This window comes from Megalops cyprinoides, chromosome 11 (assembly GCF_013368585.1).
Source record: "Megalops cyprinoides isolate fMegCyp1 chromosome 11, fMegCyp1.pri, whole genome shotgun sequence".
NCBI lineage: Eukaryota > Metazoa > Chordata > Actinopteri > Elopiformes > Megalopidae > Megalops > Megalops cyprinoides.
The window spans coordinates 13647044-13666686 of NC_050593.1; the positions used below are offsets into that span (position 1 = coordinate 13647044).

The 19643-nt window shown below is 39.1% G+C and overlaps 1 protein-coding gene across 1 annotated transcript in view; it reads right to left on the bottom strand.

Moving 5' to 3' along the window:
* Positions 1-19643, bottom strand: part of LOC118785532 (low-density lipoprotein receptor-related protein 1B-like) — a 306119-nt gene that overhangs the window by 27212 nt on the left and 259264 nt on the right. The window contains exons 66-74 of the mRNA XM_036540253.1: positions 17456-17572; positions 15190-15296; positions 13995-14127; positions 7589-7695; positions 6063-6195; positions 4126-4248; positions 3057-3179; positions 2439-2579; positions 1526-1660 (exon numbers count right to left, since the gene is read on the bottom strand). Coding sequence (XP_036396146.1) covers positions 1526-1660; positions 2439-2579; positions 3057-3179; positions 4126-4248; positions 6063-6195; positions 7589-7695; positions 13995-14127; positions 15190-15296; positions 17456-17572 — 1119 coding nt within the window. The remainder of the gene's footprint in view (positions 1-1525; positions 1661-2438; positions 2580-3056; positions 3180-4125; positions 4249-6062; positions 6196-7588; positions 7696-13994; positions 14128-15189; positions 15297-17455; positions 17573-19643) is intronic.

The window sequence follows — 19643 nt, forward strand, 5'->3', positions numbered from 1 at the left end:
CTGGCTTTTAGAAAAGGATTTTCATCAATATTTGCCTTAAACCACAAAATAACCATTATCCATTATCTGAACCCTTAACACCCAAGCCCTGGGTTCTCAGCTGAAAACAAGCTGAAATAGTTTGATGAGTGCAAATAGTAAATTCTGGGGGGTATACTGAATCATTTCACATCCACTCAAAGCCTCGAAATGATCAAAGATTTGACCCATTTGCAAATTGGAAATTACAACCAAGTACTCAAGTGAGTTTCATTCTTTTCAGAGTAGATAAAATTAGCATGTTAAAAAGTCAGAACTCCTGTAAGAGCTGTAATTACAGCTCTCACTATGTAACTGTAAATTATATGCAAGCAGTAGTTTTATAATTATATGAGCGCTTTGTAATTGAAATAATAACCATGAATGAACTAAAAGCCTAATGACTGCCTTGATCAAATCCTCAATTTGTAACTGCAGAAGGCTTTTTTTTGGTGCTCTGGCCAACCTTAAGAGGAAATGGATTAAGATATGTTGGAAAGCAGTACAAACAGTAAACATATTACAAAGAGATATGTTTACTGTTTTGTAAATTTTGTAAATTGTAAAAACTGTTTTGTATATGTTTTGAGACAAATTCACCATGGAGCATACAATGCTCAAAATAATGAACAAAGATGCCCAAGATGTACTAATTTATGTTGCTGGAGCCACACACACACACACACACACACGCACACACACACACACACACACACACACACACGCGCGCGCATTTCCAGTCACAAATGCTTGGTGTATTGAACACTGACCATTGGGTAGGGCTCTAGAGTGGCTCAGTTGGTAAAAGTACTTGATGTTGCAATCACAAAACTGATCCCTACAGCTCGGGCTCAGCCCTGGCTGTGTCATCAGCCCACGATGACCGGAAGCCCAGAGTGGCAGAATAAACTGTTTTTGTTCCACTGGGTATATAAGGATGGTGAGGGTTGCCAGGGTTTTTTTTTAATCCCATTGCTCATTAATGACCTCCACTGGTCAGTTAGGGTCCACAGGGACTGTACAAAGCTGTGCATGACAAGTGTCTTCTCTAGCTTGGCATGGGGACCACAGTGTGTATTCCAAATTTTAGCATTCCAAATTGGCAGAAAATGGGGGAAAGCATTCAGCATTCAAAATAATAATAAAAAAATCTCATTCATGTGATAATTTAGTAACAGCAACCCCCTTTCCAACAGTTCTTTTAATTATCCTGTCTTTTGTTCTTATGGTGAGTTCAATGAATCTGTGTATTCAAATCAATGTATTATTATCATAATTATCACTGTAAATTTGCAATCTAATGTGATTTAACTGGGTAAACAAAAATTCTACATCAACCAAACACGTTTCTCTCAGATCAGACAGGGGATTTATTTCCTTAAGGTCTTTAATCTCTCTGCCATTTGCTTCCTGCAGCCTGTCAGCATCATGTGAAAGAGTAAAAAAAGAAATCAGTGCACTGCCAGGTCTACAAAATGGAGATATCAGCAAAAATATCTTACTGTACCTTCGCACTGCCTGTTCATTTGATTTCTCTGAAAGCCTGTTTTGCACTGACAAATCGCATCAGTCTTTGTTTGACTGCAAACTGCATCTTCTCCACATGGATTCATTCTTCCTCTACATACATCTTCATTGAGAACTGGGAATAAAGAGAGCACAGACATACTGCACATGCATCATCGCTTTCATTTTAGCTCCTTAAGTGGCTCTGGATGATGCATTCAAAATGCCATGGCAACAACATGCTCCTTTAAAGAAAAAAAAATGTATGGCACATTTTGGATACTCATATATACACAAATATACATTCATAATTTAAAACGTATCATTAATAATGAAAGAGAAAATATCCTAGCATTTCATTTTCAACGTTCTCTACCTAAAGTATCACTGTATAATTTCAGAAAATTTAATATGGCTGTATTAAGATCAGAAGACCAAGGTGATTTCTGGATGGTGTGATTTCAATGATTGAAAATGTTATGGAAGAGAATATATTTTAAAACAAGCACAGGGCATTTTCATGCATAGCTAATGCTATATCCTGGTGTTGCATATGAAAACTCATCACAGGACTCAATATTAAACAAAATGGGTCGAACATTTTAGCAAAGAATTTTAGAACAGCCACAATAAGTTTGACATAGTGAAGGGTCACTTTGATTTATAAGGCACTACTGAACCACAATCCACTTCTAATAGCTTCTAAAAAGCCAATACGTTTTACATGTCATACAAACCTGAATGAAGGCAGGAAACAAACAAACTTCACAGCCACCATCAGCAAAACTAGACACAATACTGACATAACAACAGGTAACAAATAAAAATGGCCCCTGATAACTTCTGCCAGTCATGACGCCAGTGCTGGTGCCTCTGTTGCTGACTGGCCTGAAAGCAGGTGGAAGATCACTCACAGGCCTTGCAGTCCCGCTCGTCAGAGCCGCCATCCCCACAGTCGTCAAAGAGATCGCACTGCAGCTCGGCGGGGATGCAGCGGTGGTTGCTGCAGTGGAACTCAGCCTTCCCGCAGGGCCTGGACCTGCCCACCGCATCCTCTGAACCGAAGCAAGGAGAGGCACGCTAACGCATAGCATAGGACCTCATCTCATCACCCACCAATGTCCCCAGGAGATCACAGATATGGGTGGGTTATCCTAAGAATCGACATGGCTCAAACACTGTTGCATTGAAAGACCTTCCTCCTTTCATCAAATTAATAAGCAATTTATAGATTTTTGCTGTCACATTAATCTCAGGAACTCATATTTCAGTATAAGCCCCATCTTCAGTGAGCTGAAAAAAACCTCTCATCCGCCTGATGTGATGGGAATAAAGCAGCCACGGTGTGATTAAAACAGACCTTGACATTTTGTCTGCTTAGCACTGCCTTTGAAACACATGTCTATATTCCTATATTTGAGCTACAGGGTAAAATGAATGGCAACCTCAAATAATTTTGGTTTGTATCAGCAAAGTTATGAAAGCCTGAAGAACTAAGTTGGCAGCCATTTCCACCAATTGCTTCTACTCACCGCAGTTCTCTTCGTCTGAGTTGTCCCCACAATCATCCACAGTGTTGCAGACCTGTTCCGTGTGCAGGCATGTTCGGCCATTTCGGCACCTGTATGGTCTCATGGGCGGGCATGGCAACTTGGCTATGGGTTTAGAAGCATAGCAACACCCCACAAATTAAAACAAACTAATACAGCCACTTCGTAAATCAATCAATCACATAATAAATCATTCAATCAATCAATCCAACCAAATCACTTTACTTGGCTTCCCTTTAATTGCACAGACTAACTACACCTTTTATAACTATTAAAGATCTGAAAGGTGGCATGTTATGCAGTGTGGAAGCAGTGGCAGAAAGGGCTGGGAGCCCTACGGAATATCACAAATTCTGGCACGTTCTGAGAAAAGCTAGAGATCAAAGACATGTATTATTTCAATAATCCAATCCTTCACCTTTGTTCCACCAAATGTGTGAATATTTTATATTCAATCTCATGCCTGTATAAAAGAGTAACACAAGTCAAATACCGCTGGCAGGTGCTAACTCTGAGACAAAAAGGCTGGATAAAGATCAATTACTTATGGATGTATTCAATTAATGCCCCATCCATGATCAGACCACAACATCAAATGGGTTTTTCAGACACCAAAAAAGATGAAGGTACAGCTGGTATTTGCAATTCCAAACAAAATGCATAATGTTCTTTGTTTAATAGAAAACTTCATAGAGACAACATAAAACAAAATGACAGCAACAAAGAAATGAGTCGGTGGCGTTTCCTTTTTCTCAGCCATATCTGAGACTGCCATCCATAGCTGATACCAATCATAATTAAAAGAAGGGGAAAAAAACTGTAAAAGATATTCAATCAAGCATTTTTGTTTCCTCTCCTTGTGAGTTGCTTTTCATTAGTCTGCAAGTTATATCTTTTTCTACATATTGTTAATATTATTTGCCCATACAAAAAAAAAAAATACAATGGGAAATACATTGTAGGGAATATACCTGCAGCTCAATCAAAATATTTAAGACATGTAAATTATTGCCATTTTAGATTATTGCAATATATTTCTGAATTCTCGTACCACACATTTCAGGGTCTTCGTCCGAGTTGTCGCCACAGTCATCCTCACCATCGCATACCCAGATGTGCAGCTTACACAAAGTGTTGTTGCAAACAAACTCATCAGGGCGGCAAGAGACTGCCCCTGCAAACACACATTCAAAAGAGTTACTTCCTCTTTTTTTCCCCCTGCTTTTTCTCCCAAGTACCTGTTCTGACTACACCTGGTTTCCAGAATTGGGAAGTATCCAACGCCTAGCTCCTAAGAACCCAACACCAATTTCCTGGAGTGAAATCTGATGTTATATTATAGACCATTGTGAGGTCTATATTATATTAATTTATCTATATCTTATTGTGTGTTGCTCCTAAGGTTATTCTCATGGTTCTTGGTAAGACATTTTCACTGCCTTGAGATCAGGACAGAATTTTACATTTATTTTTATTTTTATTTTAAACATCATGTATACCCTCATTCCAGATTGGTTCTATGTTTATCATGGCAGTGCTATTTGTCGATTTGTTGCTCTGGTTGCCTTATCACTGGTGTGTTACTCTACTTGCTAATCCACTCCTACAGTATGTCCTTCCACTTGCCTTGCTGTCCTCTGGATAAGAACGTCCACCAAATAAAGAAACAATGACGGAGATGCTAACCATGGCTGTGCTGCTGTGAAAACCTACACAAAACAGTCTGCCTTTATTATCAAAATGTTAAAAAGCGGAATTCAGAATATGAATTCTGTACTGCAATATGCAGTGCAAACATTTGACATAATGACCGGGAGCTCTTAAAACAGGTAATTATATTCTTGGGTGGCAGTTCATACTGACTCACCAATATCAACACACAGTGCAAATACTGACAAAAATGGGACTGTTCATACCAGATCCACTTATTTCTAAAATTCACCCTTCAAGTAAAACAGGTATAGCAGGTGGCGCCTGGACATTTCACTACATGTAAAAAGAGTGGCCACCTGAAAAAAAAAAAAAAAATTCAAGAACAGCCATGCCTGTGTCCACTCCCAAAAAGCTGACCCGTCACCTGCCTTCACTGTAATGAACAGGCGCGGTGCTATTGGAGGACGAATCACATTTCAAATAATGTAAAGCTGAGAAGCACACTGCAGAACAGAGCCTGTGAAGGTTAAGCAAAGCGGCACTGTGGTACTCATGGAAGCGTCAGGATAAATGCATTTAAAATGAGCTTCCAGTGATTTCAAAGTTGAGGGGCTGAACAAATGATTCGTTTGGACAGTGGCGCCTGCCGAAGGTCCCCACATAAAGGAGGGATGTGATTTTTCCTGCACATTTCATAAAAGCACTTGAGCAGTACTTGAGAGTAATTATTATTTCAGCTTGGATTCCCATTTTCTGCCTGCCTGTATCTTTCAAAAGGTTTTATTTTAGGTCCAGAATTCAGTTCTTAACCTTCTTGAAGTTTGAATGATGGCCAATGAATTGGGACCTTTCTCTAATGCTGCATAGATGTAGCAGAGCTGTGATTGAAGGTTCATATTACGGTGTTCAAAAGGACTTTTTTAAAGAGGATTTTTCAAGGTGAGAAGGTCAGACTGTTTCACAACATAAAAGTATACATAGTACACATAATACTTGTATGTGTTTCGGTGCTCTCTTGATAATGAAACAAAGCGGACTTTGAGGACACAAATCTTCCATAGCAAACTTAGCCATGCAGGAAAAGGCTTGAAAATGAATAATCTAAGTATGTGTGTATGTTTTTTTTTTTAAACAGATGTCCTATATATAATAACAATATATAATGGCCGATAACAAAAGACATGACAACACCACTGTACAATTCATCGGCGACTTGTAAAGAACAGATTTTTAATTCAGACAATCTGCGCCTTGGCAAGCGTTGAAGGCATATACGCAGAGCACCTGACACTGAGTGGGGAAGAAAGCCACAGACACAGAAATGCAGGTTTTTACCACGGTCGCAGTTCTCCTCGTCGCTGTGGTCCACGCAGTCGTGCACGTCATCGCAGCGCCACCGCCTCGGGATGCAGTGGGCTCGGTTCTGACACAGGAACTGATCCTCCCTGCACTCTCTGGCACAGTCCACCTGCGGATACAGAACCCTGCGTTCATGCAGCCCCACCTGTCGATACTGTGGTCTGCGCTCAGAGAACTCTGAGGGCGGGGGCGGGGGGGGGACCCAGCGCATGTCTGAAGCTCCATTGGGAACAGAATGTGAATTATTGTTTAAATTAAGAACTGTGTCAACCTTTTGTAAAAGGAGTAGGCCTTCTCTGCTCTTGAAATTGCTTTTGTGTGTGATAAATAAGGAAAAATGCAATTTGTGCACTCATGGGGCTTTTGAGAAAAGGCCCAATTTAACACTGGTTATAAAGCATGCCAAGGTGAACTATTGACACTGAATGGAGATTAGGATTTTAATTACACTGTCTGAAAGCAATTAGGAGACTGCTGCAACATGCTTACACATATGGACTCCTTGGAAACGTTTTTGAGATACCTCTCCAACCAGCTTGAACACTGAGTTACTTTTTTCCACAGAGATCACATGAGACAGTTTGTCTTTGTGATTCTTTTTTCACTGCTCAATTTTAAAAGCAGGAATCAGTCTCCTCTTTTCCTTAACTTCATGCGGTTTGCATTCAGCACCACTCCTATGGGCCTAACCATGAAGATAATTACTCTACAGTGCTTTTCTTTGAGACAGGTATAAATGGTTTTTTGGAGGGCACTTTGTCCTTAACTTTCACTTGTTCTTTAATTTAAAGAAGAATTATGCTTTATCATGCTTTTATAAACTGAGGTCTTCAGTGAAATTGATTCAAATTTTGGAAGATTGAAAAAAAAATATGTAAACAGAACCTTGGAGGCAACAACATTGTCATTTTTGCACTGTACATTCAACAATCTATGATCCTACTGTAGCTGCAGCAAAATGGATTTTTCCACCTACAATGGCACTTACTCAGTTACTATGGCACTTAGCGGAATATGACATGTTATGTAATCACAATCATTATTGGATTGTGACACTTATGATTTAGTATCTGCACTTAGCCTAACCTTCTTGTATCCATTTTGTAAGTCACTCTGGATAAAAGCATCTGCTAAATGAATTAATGAAAAAAAAAGTAAGTGATGGAGCTGAGAAGTTAGAAAATCTTAACGCTTATGTTTTCATTAAGAAACTACTTACATGGCTTGTACAGTATAATATCTAAAGTATAAATTTATTATATAAATTTATGTAGTAAACAGCCTGGTCATTGTGGTGAGTAAATATCATCCATATTGTTGGATAAACATTTAAATTAGCTGAACATTAAGGCTCACATTCTGGTGATACTGAACTTAATTGGTGTGCTTTTCAAAGGTGTGCAGACTAATTAACTAAACAAGATTACATTTTGCAGACCTTCAGGAGCTGTGTGAGGTCACATACGTGGTGAGCAGAGCAGGGTGTTAAATGGGTTGCTGACCTCGTCGGAACCGTCCATGCAGTCCACGTGCCCGTCACACCTCAGACTGGCCAACACACAGCCGCCACTGGCGCAGTCGTACTCATTAACAGAACAGGAAGGAGCCGCTGCAATAGAGATGACAACACAGCTTTGTCCTGCACTTCCTTTGCAATTTGGATGGAATCATTAACAAATACAATTTGACACAAGACAACAGGGTATGTCTGGAAAATTTGGTTGTATTATTTCGGCATCATTTCATTTTAGTCATTCTTTGTGATGCCAGTGTACCCATGGATGGGTAAAACAAATGAGCAGGTACATTTTGTCCAGCAACTAACGTTGTCCAAGACTGAACTAACCTAAAATTGCATTGCTGACTTTTACTGAAATAGATGAACACTGGAGCATTCAGAGGAGTAAATAAATGTGTGGCCAAAGATATATTAATGCAACTTGGGTTGAGCCAGGTGATCTTTGGATGAAGGGGTAAAGTAGCTCAAGTAGCTAGCAATAAAATATGTATTTCATCACAATTTTTCTTCAAAATCTAAATAAATCCAAAGCAGTCTTGACAATATTTGGTAGTTAGTGGTTAAAAACCTTTATTATGATGGCATATCCCAAAAGGACTACACGAGCCAGAACAACAAACAGGGAACTGTTCCTACATAGTATTAGGGTGTTCTTTGTAAAATTTCATTTGAAGTATACTGCAAAGACATGTTATGTAGCCAACACAAACCCTACATATGTCTGCACAATGGCTGCTTCCATCAGTAAACAAGAATGTTCTCAGTTGCTCATCACAGCTTGAATCACACCTTCAAATCAAATGAGCACCTGTGATCTTGTCTTGAACTGTTCCTGTTGGGTTGCCTATTATAAGCTATGCCATACATCATTGTGAACAGAGGCAATAATATCTACTTAAAATAATGTAGCTTAAGGCCTTAAATGAAACATACTTATTTTAGGGTCTTGAGAAACATATTCTTCCGCATTTAAATTTGATTTACAAAAAAAGTATGACAAGCTTTTAGTCAGAGGCAAACAAAATTTGCCAGTCCATTTTGCTTGGTTAGAATACATTAGCTTGTAGGTCAAAGTTTTTACTTGGTTCTTAGAGGATGGTTTTAGTCGCATTAAAATTCCCCCACTGGAGTATGAGGAGTTGAGGTTTTTAAATGCATCTCACAGGCCTATCCAATTGGAATAATTCACACTGAGTGTCCCCAGGACCTCTCCATTTAACATATAGCAATAAAATATTAAGGGAGAAAGAGACCATATTGAGATGGATCATTTGAATCCCATTCCATATTAGCAGGTGGTAAGAAATACCTAGAGCTCTATGATTAAAATAGGACACAATAACATAAGAAAGGAACTTTACTGTGAGTCATAAACAGGAATTTGTCACATGACCATTTGCTCCGTAACTTCAGACTTGGAAAACAACACACACACATATACACAACCACAGCTACAATAGACAACACAACTCTAATGTCCCTAGATGCTCATATAAATACGAACATAAACCATAGCTTTGGAAAAAAATACTTAAATTATTTACTTAAAATTTAATCTGCCATTATCTACTTTACAACTATCATCAGCAGGTTCTGTACTCTCCATGTGCTCCTGTGCTATGTACACTTGCAGATATTTGTATATTGTTACTTGGTAAAGAAACTCTAAGATGGCTCCAAGCTCTTTTTGTCACTTCAAGATATGAATGCCTTAAAAAAAACAGAAAACTGGATTTGGGTTCATGGGATACTGAACTGCAAACTGCAAAACTGATGATGTTTGCCTCAGTCATTCTGGTTATTTTTGAATTTTTTGGGCAGTAGGCTGAACTCTCAGTCCTGTATAAATCATTCAGTCTCATAGTTACATACACATAATGTATTTAAACACCAAATATAACACTGAAAGTAAAGATCAGATATAGAATTAAAACTCAGAATGTACAGACAGATGCAAAAGACTGTTGACTGGAGACAGCAAGCAAGCTTGTTGTATGACCCTGGGCTTGATCTTATAAGTTTTTCCTTCACTCATTAATAATACCACTCACATATTCTCATGTCATTTCTTCTTTGTAATTGCATGGCAGATTCACCGATCCTTCAAACTACGTGATCTTGTTTTAGCATATGAGGTACAGTAAGGAGCAAAACTGAGGTGATTAATTTGCATATCCCACGCCAGCATACCTGGCAAAATGCCAGAGTAATTATGTTGTATTTCCTATCTGCCTCTATCTGCGAAGCATAAAATCAAGTTATTTTCTTACATAGTGTGATCAATATGAATGAGCTGAGAAGTATAACATCTTCACATAGTTTGAAAACTATTATTAAAAAACTATGTGTATGCTTAAAATGTACCCCATTACTGTCAGCAACATTAGTTTTGGAAGTGGAATGCGGAAATTTACATTTAAATTTATACATTTAAAGTAATAATGCATTTTTTATTCTATTTTCTTCTTCTATTCTAACATCATTTATGATTTTAATAACTTCCCATCCAATCCTTTCAATATCAAATAAGATCCCCATGACTGGCTCTTTTTGTTAAAGTTTTCAGTTTCTTATGATTGAAACTGTCATCCTCCATGATGTGTTTCTGCAGGTTAATTGGTGATTTGAATCATGGCCTCTCACTGTATATATCAGATAAGCAAGTGACTCTGTAGCATTTTTTTCCCACAAAAATAAATATATTATTATTTTTAAATCAACACTTTTCCTGATTCCAGCAAAATGGTCAAACCAAATGATAATAATAAAAAAAAAATATTATAAAGCTATTTAGTTTCCCAAGATACCCGTTAAGTTAGATCATTTTTCTTATATAATTGTAAAACCTTGTAAGATTCATTAATTCCAAAAAATGCCAAACATATTTATAATGTATGTATACGTAATGAAAATATAGACATCAGGGTGACTTTTGGAGATCAATACTATAAATTATAGCTTTAGTGTTTTTCTGCTTATTGAGTCATTCATTTGCATTTCTAGTAAAATCATGAGTATATACTAGATTTACAACACTAATTTGGGGGTGGATGTTCCATGTTCTTATGTTTCTGACACATGCTTTCTCACATAATAATCTCACCACAGAGAAAGGACAGCTAGCGGTCTCCATCTCTTTCCTCTGAACTAAAGACAACATTGGCATCAGCACAATTATCAGAAACAAAACACGAGCCAGAGCAGAATAGATTCAACCTAACACCAATAAACTGTCCTTGACTTATAATGAAACACTAAGCAAGACTATTCAAGCCAAGTAACTACTTCATTCTCAAAATAAAACTTCCTGAATTTTTAACTTTTTTAAACATACCAAATTGGCTGACATGCTTGTTGAAGGTGTTGAAGAATTTGATGCAGAAGGTCTTCATAAAATTCATATATGATAGATGCAGTTGTTCTCCTGGAAAATAATATAACTCCAAGCACTCTGGACTGATTAGAGTGTTTAACCCCTTGGTCACTGAAGTAGTGGTCTGTCTGCATAAGCCTGAGCTACCATGATAAGATAAGTTATTCAATGAGTAAAGAAAAGATTTTGATGACTTTGAGTGCCAGTAGGCTTAAGGTGGCTGCTATTCAAATGGAGTGGAACCCACTGGACTGTTTCAAGAGTTCTTCTCTACTGAAATCACTCCCTTTTCCAGAGCTGAAATTTCCAATACAAGGGCTCAGGTCTATTATACACTTCTCCCAGTATCTTAGGTGCTACTGTGTTAAGAGTCCAAAGCCCAACCACCTCCTATTATGCTGAGCCCACTCCTCCTCCTGGGATCACAGAGTGGGTGCTTCACATGGGAAGCCCCTCAGGTGCTTCTCTATGTGAGGGTGCAGCTGTAGGGGCTTCTGAGGACAAGAGGGAGGTGGGGATTGGTGGTGGTGGTGGTGGGGGGGTCCCTTTGCAAGGCCTATATGGACATAACTACTGAGTAAAAACAACCACTGTGAAGGCTCCCAAGGGAAAGTCTGCTATTCAAATGCAAGATAATGTAATGCAATGTGAAAAGGATCTCATCATATGTTTTCCACAGTTACAGCTCAACTGCTTAGCAATGCAATACTTATAGTCATAGTTAGGATATACATGCAGGTTTCTCGCATAGCGCAGAATTCAGAGAACATCCAAAGGACCTAGGTTCCTGGGCTGCTCTAGTTTCTGATGCATTTTCCAGACGTGTTCTCTCTCATTCAGTCAACAAGGTGACAAATGCTTGGTATGTCTTTCATGTGACTATCAGCAAGGTTTGCTGATGAAATGGGACAGCAACGTGGGGAAACTGATGTTTACTTTGGAGAAGAAAACCATGCTGCAAAGGACTGGTTGATTGGCGGCTGCTAAGCTGCATGTGAACGGTTGCTATGTTCTGCTCATGGTGGGAGGGATGGAATTATGTACACATTTCTAGACACCAGTTTACTGACAGCTGTGGTTTTAATTACAGCTAATGTATTCACTCATTTAAAATACACAGTTCACACATTTTTTGCACATAAGAGTGCTGTCATAATCACAACAAAGTATATTTTCTTCATTGCTTCACACAAACCAAAGCAATGTGACCCAGTGTTTCTGAAATATTTCTGTGCACCTGAGCTTTTTCATAATCTTATCATCTCAACAGTCTTACTCCAGAGACACAAAGCTAGCGGCCTCAGCTACCTAGACAGCTTAACTTGACTGCACATGGAATTGGGTTGTAAGCATAGCTTTACAACAAGGCCAGGTTTACAATGTTAACACTGCACTTGTCTGTCATCTGAACAGTTTTGTACTTCGCACTCCAATATAATGGTAATAAACGAGTTGATTTAACATGGGTCCTTTTAATGTGGATATGTACATAATAGGAACTGAGATTTGGCTGTCCAAGTGTAGATTTAAAACCACAGCTACCTAAGCAGCTATCACTGCAGTGAGGGGAAACTGTATATAGCAAGCCACACTGTTTCAACATTTAAAGCGAATGATAACCATAATTTCTCCAGAAACTGTAATGCTATTTTGAATGCACAGAATCTCTTCTTTTTTCACCTGTCAGAACATATCAGTGTGGATATGCACAGTAAATTAATATTCATTTAAATTCTTCATCAGATGTTTTAAAATAACCACATTATCCAACATGCATTTCATCAAAACCAATGACGAGACACTTCTTTATTATTTTGCAGCTTTCAGGTTCTTGTTTACTGTTGAGTTGACAGATGTTATTACGACAAAATTATTTTAATATAACCTTGAAATCCTGATGTCCTCTTTAGAGAGACCTTGATGGAGACGTCAATTTTAGAGTGCATGCACACTTATTAGCACATGTTGTGGAACAGCACCTGCCTCGGGTATGCACCCATGAACTTTGAAGAGTGCAGCTGGAAGTTGCGCAGTTGGACACAGCAGTAGTAGGAGCCATCCTGGTCCTGAACCTGAAACTGCTGTGCAGTTGCACAGCAGTAACTATTGATTACATGCAGCTTTAGAGGGGCAGTAGCCCAGAGCCTGAGGGCAGACCATAACTCCAGACACAAGCAGCTGCTCCTCTTTGACTCGCTCTCCCCAATCTCCCTTAGCTGCAGACAGTCAGCCAGGCCACACCCACCCACACCCATGGAAGGAGATTCCAAGCATACACACTGCTCCCGCACATTTATTGACAAATTCATGATACCTTCCTGTTGGGGATTTATCAGAGACTACACAAAGTGCAGTTCAACACTAATAAGCTTCATTCTCTGTCTGGGTACATCATTTTTAGCACACTCCTGACCTGCCACGGGGTTCCAGCCATGACCTTATGAGTGACAACGAAGCACATAAACAGGAAACAGCTCTCATACAAACAATATTAAATACAGCTACAAAGATCTCTATTTCACTCATGAATATAATTTTTCAAAAGTCACACAAATACATGTCCTTCAACAGTCCATGCTGGATAATGTGTATAGAATGGAGCCCTTCTCAGCTATGTGGGATATATTCAATCATCTAGCATCAGTGTTCTGAAAGACCTTTTTACTTCATTATTTAATTTGCCACATGTAAGAAAAGTCTGAGTTTAAACAACAATTGTTTTGTTGGAATGCATGCTGGGATATGTTCATATTAGTCATTGAGTTGGAGATGTTTAAGTCTGGTACAGTGCAGCAAGGATGTTTTTAACCAGAAGCGAAACAGAGCTGCTGCCTAGAAAAAAAAAGAAAAAAAAACTCTGGTACCAACACTTGTAGTTTAATTTAACAGGAGATCTTTGGTTCACACCCAGAGACAAAGTACTGAACGAGGTGAGACATGTCTGTGGTGAGTAGTGAGTGGGTGGTTCATTGTTTCTATTCAGTTCAGTCCACACTGAAACAAACAAAGGTCCTACCAGTGCTGTGGCAGTTACTCTCATCCTCCCCCATCTTGCAATCTTCCTGTCCATCACAGAGCCACTTGAGGGAGATGCAAAGGTTGTTCAGGCACTGGAACTGGTCCTCTGAGCAGCGTGTTTCACAGTCCTTCTGTAAATTCCCAGAAAAAAAGTCTTCATTCTGGGTTACTCTTTCATACCCACCGCTGCTCGGCGGAGTTACATAATCTCCTCACATCCATAATTCCATGTGCTTTACATTGATGAAGGTACACATTTACAGTTATCCAAACTATATGAGGTATAAGTATATAATTTTACGCACAGTATTTTCTGAAGTCCTACCAATCGCCTTTGACTCAAAATTATGCTACCAAACGTGATCTCTCTCATTCGACCTACAAAGTGACAAATCTTTGTTCTGTCTGTCACGTCAACTTTACAAATAAACTTTAGTCGCTTAGCAGATGCTTTTATCCAGGGTGACTTACACAGATTACAATTCTTAGATGTAACCATTTACACAACTGGATATTTACTGGAGCCATTACGCCAAAGAGTACAACAGCAGTACCCTAGTGGGGAATCAAACTTTCAACCTTTTGAGTTATGAGCCCTGCTCCTTGCCACTACACCACACTGATGCTCCATGAATACCGGCAAGGCTTCTCTTTGGAGAAGCAATCCATGCTGCAAAGGATTAGTGATTTTGATAACTGCTGCTGAGTTGCATGTGAATGGTTGCTAGGTGCTGCTCATAGCAAAGAAGGCAGAAATTCCATACACATTTCCAGCCACCAGATTATTCACAGCTTTAATTACACCCAATATAACAAATCACAGCACAGAACAAATTGGAAATTTCAGGGCGCTCTCTAGCCCATTATGCATTGTTTATGTAACTCTGAATATTGATTTGTGGGAAGGGTATATTTTCATAGACGTTTATTTCCTGCATAAGTAAATGAAGATAATACCCTTGATCCCTGAATGTATTTTTAAGCATAATATTATTTGGCATCAAATGAAGATCTCTTAGATTTCCTTACAGAAATGGTGAAAAGAGTGAAAAAAAGGCCAAAATTGGTCAAAGTCATGATTCTCATACAGTGGACCACTTTAACCAGTGTGTTGGCTTCACTGTCAGTTGAAAATGCTTTGCCGCACACCCTGTTTTTAAAACAAAATGACAGCCCTCTAAGAGCCCACTAACCTCATCTGAGTTGTCAACACAGTCATAATCTCCGTCACAGCGGAATCGTGCAGAAATGCACTCGCCGTTGGCGCAGACAAACTCCTTTGAGGTGCAGGTCACTGGCTCTGAGTTGAGGACAGAAAACAAAATATCCAATTCCCAACATACTTTTGTCATTTACTGACATAATTATGTTGCATTGTAAGTCCACGCCATTTAAATGCATGCAGAGGAAATGTACACACACTGAGGTGATCTGAATGTAAACGATCCATAATTTGACTTTCAGTAATTTTGAAGGTGACAGTTTTTGTTTCTAACAAATTATCCTTCTATCCTTGTCATCTCACTATTAAGACTGGGGGCACAGTGACACTGCTCTGTCCTGAAATAACCACGTTTTTCACAAGCCTGTTTTCTCGCCTTCATGGACACTGCACGGTGTAACAGTGGGCTGCCCTTGCCATGAGGATGAAAGATTTTTTTTTGCCATGAAATTCTTAGATTATATGATCTGATCATTTAAAGGGCTTGCTTATTTTAACCTCATCAGCATGACTGCAGCCGTTTGTCCACCCTGCCACTGACAGAAAAATGGTTTAAGCACGCCCAGGACTGGTCTCCAGTCCTCAGTCTTGTGACCACATTCAGGCTTGCAGATATGAATGTAATAAGATGTATAAAAACATTGTCAGGGTGGCCTCTCCGGCTGAATATCAGGGCAATGAACTAACTCAGAGGGTGATACTACAAGCTTAGTGGCAATGACTGCAGAAATTCATTTTACTTATTCTGTGGGTTCTCCTGCTAAATGATCAATTTAGAGTATTCTGTTTTATTGAGCTTTGCATTACAAGTAGTGGCATTTGCAAGTAGTGACTATGGTACAGAGCCACATACATCCAAACACCTAGACACACACATGCACAGACATGCACGTGCGTGTATTAGTTGTGATTAACTTGTCCTCTTTGGTGGGGGGGCTTTTGCAGTTCATTCTTTGAATGAGGAATGATTACACATTCACAGAAAAATCTCAGTGAACAGGACCACACTACTGTTTCATATTTTGGCAGTCTATAATGGTGCTACCGTATCTGCACTAGGACTATCACACAAATCAACAACTCTACTCTGAATGAGAGTGACATGAACTCATGCGGAACAAAGCACCAGCATTGGATTAGACACACTATCTGAGGTGAGATAGCAGCACCTTGCCACATATCTGCTCTTCCTCATGCACTTGACTATGAGTGCTAGTACAAAAGGCCACATGTCTGGGTGATGAATCAGTTTAATTATACAGAGAGGCTGGGGGATCCGTAATAGAGGCATGTCAAGGAGAACAAAGGCAGGCTAAAAAAGCACCTAATAATTAATATGTGATGACGGGCGGACCTTCAAGCTCCGAAATAACTGACAAGATAATCTCATTTTGGGAGCTGTGTACATTTGCACTTGACACTTAAAAGCATGTCAAGCTGCATTTTGCACTGCTGAAAATACCGAGAATAAGATCAAACATCTTCCTGGATTGTGTAAGGAGTGGGGAGGGGTCGTTAAATACAGGTAGATACAGTTGCACACTATAATTGAATTCACCCTGAAATTTAACAGACTGAGCAATGGAAATGCAACTCAATCAAATTTCAAAATAATTGCTTGTCTTTTCTTGGCATAGGGAAGCAGAACACTCAGGCTGACAGTCAGAGGCTGTCAGTGTAGCCTTTTTCCTGTTCCCCTTTTCCCTCATTTTTCAAGAGAATTATTAAAATGCACTGATTTAATTTCTAGATTAAAGCTATAATCATATGTGAGTCTAGATGTTTGCAATCATGTGAAAGGAGGCCTCTTTAAATGTGCTAAGGTTCCAGAAAGTTCAGGGAGGATGAACTGGGCTACAGGAGCTGAGTAAATGAGTCAGCAACCCTGGCAGAGAGAAACAAGGGTAAGGTGTCCACGGGAATGGGCATCCAAACAAAGATTCTGCCCCACTACTGGAGATGACTGGCTTTTAAGAGACAAATGCAGAGGAACACAGTGCCCTCCATTTTTATTCATACCCCAGATTAAATAGAAAAAACCCACAATGCAACAGGAAGAAATATTAATTGTATGTTTTTTCTTCACGCAAAAATGTTAATAGCACTGCAAAGAGTACATAATGAATACACATTATGATGAGAGAATAATGAATAAACCAGTCAAATGGGAACTTTTAGGCTGTGAAGTAGGAAGAATGACTTTTAAAACAGCACCGATAAGAAGACAGACAACTCACGGCAGTCCTCTTCATCTGAGTGGTCTCCACAGTCGCTCTGGCCGTCACACCTCCAGTGCTCGGGGATGCAGTTGTGGTTCTTGCAGTGGAATTCGTGAGGTCCACAAGTCTTTTCATCTGGTCAGAAAACAAACCAAAATAGTTTCAAAAACATATGAATATTAATATTTTCTAGAAATACTTTTGGATCGCCTGATACATTTTGTTGTGCGACAGCCACATTCAAGGGGTGTCATAAACTGCCTGCCACACCCTTCAGCCATGAAGGCAGGTTAACTGCAGTTATAAGGTAGCTTTATGTCATATCATTTAATAAATAAATAAATAAATCAACAAATAAATAAATAAATAAAATGACAGATAAATGGTGGGAAGGTTAATGATCTGTCCTAGCCCCCTCCTGTTCCTTTGTATACCTGTGCTGGATTCCACTGTAACCTGAGATGTCTCTTGGTTGGTAAGCATGAGCAAGCACATAACTCTTTCTATGTGACAATAAATCTGACATATTACTCTAGTTCTAGCACTGCTTCACTGGTTACCAGTTAAATATCAGATCGATTTCAAACTACTGTTCCCAGCTTATTAGGCTGTAAATGACCTTGTGCCTGCTTAGCTGCAGAATCTGTCAATTCATTAATACTCACCTAGACAACTTCATTCACACGAGGCTGGCTTACTGGTGGTTTCAAAAATAGAAAAAAAAAGCTTACAAAAATCTGGTGGTACAACCTTTTCCACACAGAGCTCTTGTTATGGAACGACCTACCTAACTGTGTTAGGGAACTGGGCACAGCCTTCATCTAGCCCTTGTCATCATAGTGGGTCCTATAGTCAAGGTGCTGAGTAGGTTGGTGGCTTTGCTTAGCTTACCCCTCCCACGTGAGAAACAAGTGTTACTGCAGAACTACCCCTGCTGATTTACTGGTCGGAATATACAAGTTTCTTGGACCACTGTTGCACTGCTTACTGTTGGGTGGAGGGTCTCCATTCATAGAATGACTGGGGGCAGCATGTCATTCCATGTCCTCCACCTTTGCAGAAGACTATAAATGATGCTATAAACTGTTGCCTCTTTCTTGTTGTCCCACTGTTATCATTTCCAAGAGTGTCTCAGCTAGCTTTTTAAGGGATCCATGAATAATTTTTCATCCATGAATAAATTTTTTTCCCTTATTCGCCATGGGTTTCCTTTTTTCCTCCTTCCTTTTTTATTCCATATGGAAAATGTACTATACTCTATTTTCAAACAATTCTGTTTGCAACAATATGACATAACAAATACAATTTCTTTACTGATAACTTTATGTATATTATATGTATTATGTTAATAGCTGTTTAACTGAATATAATAACTCTTTTGTACCCTAATACACTAAATTTTCTGATCTGTGGTCTACATGGTTTTATAATACTGGGCACCATCACTGAAATTTAATTTCATCTGATTGCAAGAGGCTTATCCAGGTATCATAAGAAGAGATCTACATTATTAATCAACATTTCACAATTCTATAATTCAGTGCCAGTTCCCAGTAGTGTGGCATTAAGGGGGTACTGACTTGATCTTGACCTGCAAAAGTTACAGTACGTTTCTTTTATGTATCTTCTGCAGGGATGGACTCACTTTATGCTCTTCAGACAATCAAAAGAAAAGAAATCCATACAGCAAAGACTACAGGATGCGTGGTAAGGAAGAATACCACAGACAAATAGGAATCTGACCTTCCTGGGCCTTGGTTAACATTGTTCTCTTTTTTGACTTTCACTGAAAAGTATGTTGGAGAATGTATGGCAGAAACAGAACCTAGTGAAGGAGCAAGCTTATTTCGTGAGATGAACAAGGTCTTTCAGACCTCTTGTTTCTCAGTGTTATTGTGGCAGCCCTAACCTGCAATTGTACCTACTCAACACTCAGACAGAATTCTCATGTAGGAAGGCCAACACACAATGACAAATTCGGTTCTCTCTGTCGATGTGCTAAAACAGCTCCATTACTTGCTGATGTCTGTTCTATCTGTTCTGACAAAGTGCATGTGGGAGTACTTTTTGATCTAGCCTGAAAAAAAGAAATACTGTTACAGAACATATCATCAAAAGCTAAAAGCAAAAAGTTTGATTCTTTGTCTGGTTCAGCAGTCATTGATAACAGCGTATTTATAGAAACTGAAGGATGCTGTTGCTTCAA